Source organism: Coregonus clupeaformis, chromosome 1 (genome assembly GCF_020615455.1).
Source record: "Coregonus clupeaformis isolate EN_2021a chromosome 1, ASM2061545v1, whole genome shotgun sequence".
Taxonomy (NCBI): domain Eukaryota; kingdom Metazoa; phylum Chordata; class Actinopteri; order Salmoniformes; family Salmonidae; genus Coregonus; species Coregonus clupeaformis.
In genome coordinates this window covers 95,895,676-95,906,744 of record NC_059192.1, presented here as the reverse complement: position 1 = coordinate 95,906,744, position 11,069 = coordinate 95,895,676, and the positions used below count along the sequence as shown (strand labels likewise).

The 11,069-nt window shown below is 45.1% G+C and overlaps 1 protein-coding gene across 1 annotated transcript in view; it reads left to right on the top strand.

Moving 5' to 3' along the window:
• The first annotated feature begins 9,144 nt into the window (after window positions 1-9,144).
• Window positions 9,145-11,069, top strand: part of LOC121570186 (serine/threonine-protein kinase WNK4-like) — a 116,133-nt gene continuing 114,208 nt past the window's right edge. The window contains exon 1 of the mRNA XM_045222339.1: window positions 9,145-9,792. Coding sequence (XP_045078274.1) covers window positions 9,145-9,792 — 648 coding nt within the window. The remainder of the gene's footprint in view (window positions 9,793-11,069) is intronic.

Sequence of the window (11,069 nt, the reverse complement as noted above, 5' to 3'; positions counted from 1 at the left end):
GACATGTCACCCATTGAGCACGTTTGGGATGCTCTGGATCGACGTGTACGACAGCGTGTTCCAGAATTTTTTTAAGTATCTGTGACCATCAGATGCATATCTGTATTCCCAGTCATGTGAAATCCATAGATTAGGGCCTCATTTATTTAAATTGACTGATTTCCTTTATATGAACCGTAACTCAGTAAAATCTTTGAAATTGTTGCATGTTGTGTTTATATTTTTGTTCAGTGTAGAAGTAGCAGTTAGAGAGAGCCCTTTATATGGAATAGGGTGCCATTTGGGATGCAAGAAAGGGAGACATGCCTCTGTGACATTACTGACATCCACTAGGCTCTGAGGCTACAGAATTAATCCCATGTCCCTGTGACATTACTGACATCCACTAGGCTCTGAGGCTACAGAATTAATCCCATGTCCATGTGACATTACTGACATCCACTAGGCTCTGAGGCTACATAATTAATCCCATGTCCATGTGACATTACTGACATCCGCTAGGCTCTGAGGCTACATAATTAATCCCATGTCCCTGTGACATTACTGACATCCGCTAGGCTCTGAGGCTACATAATTCATCCCATGTCCCTGTGATATTACTGACATCCACTAGGCTCTGAGGCTACAGAATTAATCCCATGTCCCTGTGACATTACTGACATCCACTAGGATCTGAGGCTACAGAATTAATCCCATGTCCCTGTGACATTACTGACATCCACTAGGCTCTGAGGCTACATAATTCATCCCATGTCCCTGTGACATTACTGACATCCACTAGGCTCTGAGGCTACAGAATTAATCCCATGTCCCTGTGACATTACTGACATCCACTAGGCTCTGAGGCTACATAATTAATCCCATGTCCCTGTGACATTACTGACATCCACTAGGCTCTGAGGCTTCAGAATTAATCCCATGTCCTGTGACATTACTGACATCCACTAGGCTCTGAGGCTACAGAATTAATCCCATGTCCCTGTGACATTACTGACATCCACTAGGCTCTGAGGCTTCAGAATTAATCCCATGTCCCTGTGACATTACTGACATCCACTAGGCTCTGAGGCTACAGAATTAATCCCATGTCCCTGTGACATTACTGACATCCACTAGGCTCTGAGGCTACATAATTAATCCCATGTCCCTGTGACATTACTGACATCCACTAGGCTCTGAGGCTACAGAATTAATCCCATGTCCCTGTGACAGTACTGACATCCGCTAGGATCTGAGGCTACAGGATTAATCCCATGTCCCTGTGACATTACTGACATCCGCTAGGCTCTGAGGCTACATAATTAATCCCATGTCCCTGTGACATTACTGACATCCGCTAGGCTCTGAGGCTACAGAATTAATCCCATGTCCCTGTGACAGTACTGACATCCGCTAGGCTCTGAGGCTACAGAATTAATCCCATGTCCCTGTGAGATTACTGACATCCGCTAGGCTCTGAGGCTACAGAATTAATCCCATGTCCCTGTGACAGTACTGACATCCACTAGGCTCTGAGGCTACAGAACTAATCCCATGTCACTGTGACATTACTGACATCCACTAGGCTCTGAGGCTACAGAATTAATCCCATGTCCCTGTGACATTACTGACATCCGCTAGGATCTAAGGCTACAGAATTAATCCCATGTCCCTGTGACATTACTGACATCCACTAGGATCTGAGGCTACAGAATTAATCCCATGTCCCTGTGACATTACTGACATCCGCTAGGCTCTGAGGCTACAGAATTAATCCCATGTCCCTGTGAGAGTACTGACATCCGCTAGGCTCTGAGGCTACATAATTAATCCCATGTCCCTGTGAGAGTACTGACATCCGCTAGGCTCTGAGGCTACAGAATTAATCCCATGTCACTGTGACATTACTGACATCCGCTCTGAGGCTACAGAATTAATCCCATGTCCCTGTGACAGTACTGACATCCGCTAGGCTCTGAGGCTACAGAATTAATCCCATGTCCCTGTGACAGTACTGACATCCGCTAGGCTCTGAGGCTACAGAATTAATCCCATGTCCCTGTGACATTACTGACATCCGCTCTGAGGCTACAGAATTAACCCCATGTCCCTGTGACAGTACTGACATCCGCTAGGCTCTGAGGCTACAGAATTAATCCCATGTCCCTGTGACAGTACTGACATCCGCTAGGCTCTGAGGCTACAGAATTAATCCCATGTCCCTGTGACATCACTGACATCCACTAGGCTCTGAGGCTACAGAATTAATCCCATGTCCCTGTGAGATTACTGACATCCGCTAGGCTCTGAGGCTACAGAATTAATCCCATGTCCCTGTGACATTACTGACATCCACTAGGCTCTGAGGCTACAGAATTAATCCCATGTCCCTGTGACATTACTGACATCCACTAGGCTCTGAGGCTACAGAATTAATCCCATGTCCCTGTGACAGTACTGACATCCACTAGGCTCTGAGGCTACAGAATTAATCCCATGTCCCTGTGAGATTACTGACATCCGCTAGGCTCTGAGGCTACAGAATTAATCCCATGTCCCTGTGACATTACTGACATCCGCTAGGCTCTGAGGCTACAGAATTAATCCCATGTCCCTGTGACATTACTGACATCCACTAGGCTCTGAGGCTACAGAATTAATCCCATGTCCCTGTGACATTACTGACATCCGCTAGGATCTAAGGCTACAGAATTAATCCCATGTCCCTGTGACATTACTGACATCCACTAGGCTCTGAGGCTACAGAATTAATCCCATGTCCCTGTGACATTACTGACATCCACTAGGCTCTGAGGCTACAGAATTAATCCCATGTCCCTGTGAGATTACTGACATCCGCTAGGCTCTGAGGCTACAGAATTAATCCCATGTCCCTGTGACATTACTGACATCCGCTCTGAGGCTACAGAATTAATCCCATGTCCCTGTGACAGTACTGACATCCGCTAGGCTCTGAGGCTACAGAATTAATCCCATGTCCCTGTGAGATTACTGACATCCGCTAGGCTCTGAGGCTACAGAATTAATCCCATGTCCCTGTGACAGTACTGACATCCACTAGGCTCTGAGGCTACAGAACTAATCCCATGTCACTGTGACATTACTGACATCCACTAGGCTCTGAGGCTACAGAATTAATCCCATGTCCCTGTGACATTACTGACATCCGCTAGGCTCTGAGGCTACAGAATTAATCCCATGTCCCTGTGACATCACTGACATCCGCTAGGCTCTGAGGCTACAGAATTAATCCCATGTCCCTGTGACATTACTGACATCCGCTAGGATCTGAGGCTACAGAATTAATCCCATGTCCCTGTGACATTACTGACATCCACTAGGATCTGAGGCTACATAATTCATCCCATGTCCCTGTGACATTACTGACATCCACTAGGCTCTGAGGCTACAGAATGAATCCCATGTCCCTGTGACATTACTGACATCCGCTCTGAGGCTACATAATTAATCCCATGTCCCTGTGACATTACTGACATCCACTAGGCTCTGAGGCTACATAATTAATCCCATGTCCCTGTGACATTACTGACATCCACTAGGATATGAGGCTACATAATTCATCCCATGTCCCTGTGACATTATTGACATCCACTAGGCTCTGAGACTACAGAATGAATCCCATGTCCCTGTGACATTACTGACATCCGCTCTGAGGCTACATAATTAATCCCATGTCCCTGTGACATTACTGACATCCACTAGGCTCTGAGGCTACATAATTAATCCCATGTCCCTGTGACATTACTGACATCCACTAGGATATGAGGCTACATAATTCATCCCATGTCCCTGTGACATTACTGACATCCACTAGGCTCTGAGGCTACAGAATTAATCCCATGTCCCTGTGACATTACTGACATCCGCTAGGCTCTGAGGCTACAGAATTAATCCCATGTCACTGTGACATTACTGACATCCGCTAGGCTCTGAGGCTACAGAATTAATCCCATGTCCCTGTGACATTACTGACATCCGCTCTAAGGCTACATAATTAATCCCATGTCCCTGTGACAGTACTGACATCCGCTAGGCTCTGAGGCTACAGAATTAATCCCATGTCCCTGTGACATTATTGACATTCACTAGGCTCTGAGGCTACAGATTTAATCCCATGTCCCTGTGACAGTACTGACATCCGCTAGGCTCTGAGGCTACAGAATTAATCCCATGTCCCTGTGACATTATTGACATTCACTAGGCTCTGAGGCTACAGATTTAATCCCATGTCCCTGTGACATTACTGACATCCGCTAGGCTCTGAGGCTACAGATTTAATCCCATGTCCCTGTGACATTACTGACATCCGCTAGGCTCTGAGGCTACAGAATTAATCCCATATCCCTGTGACATTACTGACATCCACTAGGCTCTGAGGCTACAGAATTAATCCCATGTCACTGTGACATTACTGACATCCGCTAGGCTCTGAGGCTACAGAATTAATCCCATGTCCCTGTGACATTACTGACATCCGCTAGGCTCTGAGGCTACAGAATTAATCCCATGTCCCTGTGACAGTACTGACATCCACTAGGCTCTGAGGCTACAGAATTCATCCCATGTCCCTGTGACATTACTGACATCCACTAGGCTCTGAGGCTACAGAATTAATCCCATGTCCCTGTGACAGTACTGACATCCACTAGGCTCTGAGGCTACAGAATTCATCCCATGTCCCTGTGACATTACTGACATCCACTAGGCTCTGAGGCTACAGAATTAATCCCATGTCCCTGTGACATTACTGACATCCGCTAGGCCAGGGGTGTCAAACGTCCGGCCCGCGGGCCGGATCAGGCTCGCAAACGGGTTTAATCCGGCCCGCGAGATGATTTTGTAAAGTATAAAAATGCCCTGCAATTTTTCAATAAAATAAACTGCTGTTCCAATTGCGTCCACTGGATGGCGCAATAGCAATTGTGTTAAGCAAGCAAACTGTTTATACCGGGGCAGAGCAAGTAGGTCAAGCACGTGCAGCCAATGAGCTACTTTGTTTTGCCCGCAATATTTATTACGGCTTCTACTTTTAACATTATGTGCTTTGGCACCCTCATTGCCCCAATATGTCTCTGTCAAAAAAGAGAGAAGTGGACGCAGAGTGCAGAGTGTTCCAAGAAAAATGGTCATCCTCCTATTTATTCACGGAATTGAATGGGAAAGCTGTATGTTTGGTGTGTTCACAGCATGTTGCAGTGCTGAAAGAATATAACCTTCGTCGCCACTATGTGAGTCTTCATGCCGACAAATATGACAACTTTCAAGGACAGCGGAGAAGAGAGAAGGTGAATGAACTGTTGGCGGGTCTGAAGAAACAGCAGTCTGTGTTTACTCACAGCCGAGACATCAGTGACGCTGCAGTGAAATCGCAGTGGCTTCAAAACCATTTAGTGAGGGTGAATTTGTAAAAACATGCATGATGAAGTCAGCAGAGATTGTGTGCCCTGAAAAGCGTCAGGCTTTTGTAAATATCAGCCTGACAAGAAACACAGTTGCAGACAGGATTTACAATCTTTCAGTGTATTTGGACAGCCAGTTGAAGCAAAAAGTAAAGTCATTTATTGCGTTTTCGGTTGCAATTGATGAAAGCACGGACATTACAGATGTTGCACAACTGGCCATTTTCATCCGCGGAGTTGATGACACATTGACCGTCACCGAGGAGTTTGTGGAGTTGGTGCCGATGACAGATACAACGACAGCAGCTGATATTTTTACCGCACTCGTCGGGCCGCGCTGGACAGGGTCGGAGTGGACTGGTCCCGCGCTGTCAGCCTGGCTACAGATGGTGCGCCCTCAATGATCGGGAAAAAAGCAGGCGTTGTGACAAAGTTCAGAGAGAAAGTGCAATCTGCAAATGGAGGACGTGATTTTTGACTTTTCACTGTATTTGCACCAGGAGGCTTTGTGTTGCAAGTCATTAAAGATGGATAACGTCATGAAGGTGGTCATCCAAACTGTTAATTTCATCCGATCCAGAAGCCTGAATCACCGTCAGTTTGACAGCCTTCTCAGAGAGAAAGACCACATCTATGGCCTGCCACACCACACTGAGGTAAGATGGTTAAGCCGAGGTGCTGTGCTGAGGCGTTTCTTTGATTTACGAGAAGAAATTGAACAGTTCATGGAAGAAAAGGGCAAACCAGTGTTAGAATGTCATTCTGCAGAATGGATGCAGGACCTTGCATTTATGGTGGATGTTACAGAGCACCTGAATAACTTGAACAAACAGCTGCAAGGGCGCAACAAAGTTGTCACGCAGTATTATGACAGCATACGTTCTTTCAAGTTGAAGCTGTCATTGTGGGAGACGCAACTTGCCGGTGGTGATGCAGCTCACTTCCCCTGTCTGAAAAATGTGTGCGCGACCCAACATGTGGCAGACATGAAGCGGTTCAAAGATAAAATAACGGGACTGTTACGGGTGTTTGAGCAACGCTTTCAGATTTTTGGTGAACTGGAGAAAGACTTCAACGTTTTTTGCTCGCCATTCACCGTGAATCCCTCTGATCTGCCCGTCAGCATCCAACTTGAAATAATAGACTTGCAGTGTGACTTGGATTTGAAGGGCAAATTTGCCGCAGCTGGCTTGGACACATTTTATCAGAATCTCTTGCCAGGTTACCCCAACTTGACAGCCCTCGCTGCAAAACTGTTGTGCATGTTTGGAACAACATATCTTTGTGAGCAAGTTCTCTGTAATGAGCATAAATAAAACAAAGCTGCGCTCAAGGCTCACGCACAAGCACTTGAATCACATCCTGAAGTTGGCTGCCACTCAGGATGTGACGCCTGATATTGATGCGCTGGTGAAAGCTAAAAGATGCCAGGTATCAGGAGTCAAATAAACTATGCAACCCCACTTAAAGTGCTGCATGAGACACCCTGATATAGTTCTGTGATCTGTGATATACTTCTGTGAATCATTGAGGCATTGTGTGTTTGTGTGTTCTTTGTCCTCAGAACTTTCAAATAACTTGAGGTGTTTTATGATTAATAGTGATGTTGTGCTTTTGGACACACTGTCCTCAGGCTCCAGCTTTATGTTTATATGTTTTTATGTTGATGTGCTATTGTTTTTAATTGATTTTATTTTATTTGTATATTTAACCTATTCTTGACTCTGTGGTTCTTGCACTTGTTTGGGGAACAGGATTTCATTGTTTTTATCTACATTTCTGCCTGAGAAATGACACCCTGATATAGTTCTGTGATCTGTGAAACAGTTCTGTTAATCACTGAGGCATTGTGTGTTCTTTTTCTTTAGAATTTTCAAATAAACTTGACGTGTTTTATGATTAATAGTGATGTTGTGCTTGTACTATTTTGGACACACTGTCCTCAGGCTCCAGCTTTATGTTGTATGTTGATCGTATTAAAACAAAGAAAACAATCTGAAGTTGTTGTTTTTAAGTTATATATACCATGATTTTTCCGGTCCGGCCCACTTGGGAATAGATTTTCCTCCATGTGGCCCCTGAGCTAAAATGAGTTTGACACCCCTGCGCTAGGCTCTGAGGCTACAGAATTAATCCCATGTCCCTGTGACATTACTGACATCCACTAGGCTCTGAGGCTACATAATTAATCCCATGTCCCTGTGACATCACTGACATCCGCTAGGCTCTGAGGCTACATAATTAATCCCATGTCCCTGTGACATCACTGACATCCACTAGGCTCTGAGGCTACAGAATTAATCCCATGTCCCTGTGACATCACTGACATCCGCTAGGCTCTGAGGCTACATAATTAATCCCATGTCCCTGTGACATCACTGACATCCACTAGGCTCTGAGGCTACAGAATTAATCCCATGTCCCTGTGACATCACTGACATCCGCTAGGCTCTGAGGCTACAGAATTAATCCCATGCCTCTGTGACATTACTGACATCCACTAGGCTCTGAGGCTACATAATTCATCCCATGTCCCTGTGACATTACTGACATCCACTAGGCTCTGAGGCTACAGAATTAATCCCATGTCCCTGTGATATTACCGACATCCACTAGCTCTGAGGCTACAGAATTAATCCCATGTCCCTGTGACATTACTGACATCCACTAGGCTCTGAGGCTACAGAATTAATCCCATGTCCCTGTGATATTACTGACATCCACTAGGCTCTGAGGCTACAGAATTAATCCCATGTCCCTGTGATATTACTGACATCCACTAGGCTCTGAGGCTACAGAATTAATCCCATGTCCCTGTGATATTACTGACATCCACTAGGCTCTGAGGCTACAGAATTAATCCCATGTCACTGTGACATTACTGATATCCACTAGGCTCTGAGGCTACAGAATTTGTCCCATGCTGCTCTGATTCACCTCACCATGTTTACTTGGTTCTATGGTATTTGGTAATATAATTACATAACTGATTCATTAATTACATAACTGATTCATAGGATCTCTGTGTTTGGGGTCTTCTGTTGTTTAACCCCTTACATGCACACAAAGATAACAGTCCACATAGCCTAACTCATAACAAGAAAATCGTGTTATCAACTATTCCAAAGGAAATAAGGAATATACACACGAATGGACATATACCTCATGAAGTCAGTCATTTGAGAAGAGGCTCATGTATGTGAATCAAGCGCTCTATGCTGCGTCACATTGTCCAGGTAAACGACAGGACCCGTTTATGGGGGCGGAGTTGAGAGCGCGCGCGGGTCTCCGTCGCTATAGATAGCAGCTTTAACTTATTTACTTCAGGTTACAGCTGAGTGGACGACGCACACATATAAGAGCAATGAACGGTCCCGTTGACTCGGATTATCTGAGACGCATTATGTGAATTTTCCGAATTTGAACACCTTTTCAGGTAAGCTATTTCAATTCAATTGCAAAGTTGAGAATAGTTGTTTTTGTCAGTCTATATTGACCTAATTGTCTTGTACTAGGCTACGTGCCACAAGTCATTTTGTACCTTATTTTCCACAATTAAGCTAATGTCTAGAAAGTTCTAACTAGGCTACAATGGAAAATAGCATAAATTGCTGAAAGATATGTGTAAAATAGCATGCTGTCTTATTTAGGTAACGGCCTGGTTTAATTGTTTTAATATTTTTAAATATTATTTTTCTCGGAAATAAGAATAAGAACCGTTACAATGTCTCACACGGAGGTTGAGATAGCTGGAAGTGGATTCCATAGCCTTTCTGTCGACCTGAACGATGACTGCTTATCTGGCCGCGTCCCGTCGATGCTACGGACGAACAACTTGGGTGCCAGGAGAAACTCTTATGGGCTTCACAAAATTAACATGGACATTGACCCACAACTCTATTGCGGCGCGCTTTCAAAGGCTCTGTCCTGGTCCGCGGAGAATATCTTAACTTTAAAGGAGGCCAGAATTGAGGAGAACGACAAAACGGAGACTCCGACGGCGTCTCCATCTCGCGTCTCTTGCGCGGGCGCGAGCATCACCGGCAGCACGTCCCCCTGTACCCAAGTCTCGGACCCGGTCACCCCTCTGGTGAACAACTGGAGCTCGGTCCCGAGCCCCAACAGACAAGATGCCAGCTCGGACTCAGACAATGAGCTTGTTCAAAATAAACCACACGTGTTCTCACGCAGTCCGTATGAAAGCAAATGGGAACAGGAGGAGAGGGAGGAAATTGAGACCAAAGCTGTGGCCACCTCACCTGATGGAAGATACCTGAAATTCAACATTGAGATTGGGAGGGGTTCGTTTAAGACCGTTTATAAAGGACTGGACACAGAGACTACTGTGGAAGTGGCATGGTGCGAGCTGCAGGTGAGTGACAGACATCATTTTACATTATTGTCGTGAAACAATTGTGATTTTTTCTCGTGCTGAATTGCTAATATGATAAACATAGTTTATTTAAATCTATTGGCACCATAGAAGTTATCCTTGATTTATTTAGTATTTTTGTGGATGTGATGTAGCCTATGGGGTTAGGGATAATTAGCCTGATGGTTGGTGACACTGCTATGTCCTGTCCTGGTGCCAGTAGTAGGTGGCGCAGTGGTCTAAGGTACTGCATCGCAGTGCTAGCTGTGCCACTAGAGATCCTGGTTCGAATCCAGGCTCTGTCGTAGCCGGCCGCGACCGGGAGAGCCATGGGGCGGCGCACAATTGGTCAACGGTCTGCTGAGCCAGTCTGCCTGGCCGGCCTGCCAGCCGTGATCCCCTCTAAGCTGTGTTTTCAGTACCAACCAGTGACACCAGCTCCCTGCCTCTCTCTCTCTCAGCCGTGCTCACGTGTAAACTAGGAACTGCCAAAGTCGCAGATGACTTGAATTCTTCCCTCACTCAACCACAAATCCTCAATCCCACAAGAGACACCTACTGACTGACTATGCTATTAGATTATTCACTCACTGTTATGTATGAATCATTTGTATTGAGTGTTCTATTATGGTGTCTGTCTGAACCCCTCCCCACACACTCCTTGAAAGGCTAGCTTTGTGAACAACTTTCCTCCATTGCTAGAGTTATGAGTATCCCACCATAGGATTAGCTCATGCCACAGGTATCACTAATATTACAGGCAGGAGTGCACATTTTGATTTTTGCCCTAGCACTACACAGCTGATTCAAATAATCAACTCATTGTCAAACTTTGATTATTTGAATCAGCTGTGTAGTGCTAGGGCAAAAACCAAAACGTTCACCCCTTTGGGTCCCCAGGACCGAGATTGGGAAAAGCTGGTTTATAGTATTAGTGATACCTGTAGAATTGATTGGAATTGTCAACAAAGCAGCATGACATAAAAATTATGGCAATTTTGTGAACTACCAGTAGTTCCTTTGGGAAGATATATAAAGCGATCTGTGCATTTGAACAACAGCATGAATAGACCTATTTAACTTTTATCACCGTCAAAAACCGAATGACCACTACTGCACATGCTGCCACTGTTTTGATCAGATTATACTATTTAGAACGAGCAGCCAGCTCATGAACGAACGACTGCACCAGGAAGAACGCAAAAAGCATGCAGATGCAAAGATTTCAGACCCATAAACTTTTAAACGTTACAGCCTTATTCTAAAATTGATTTAAA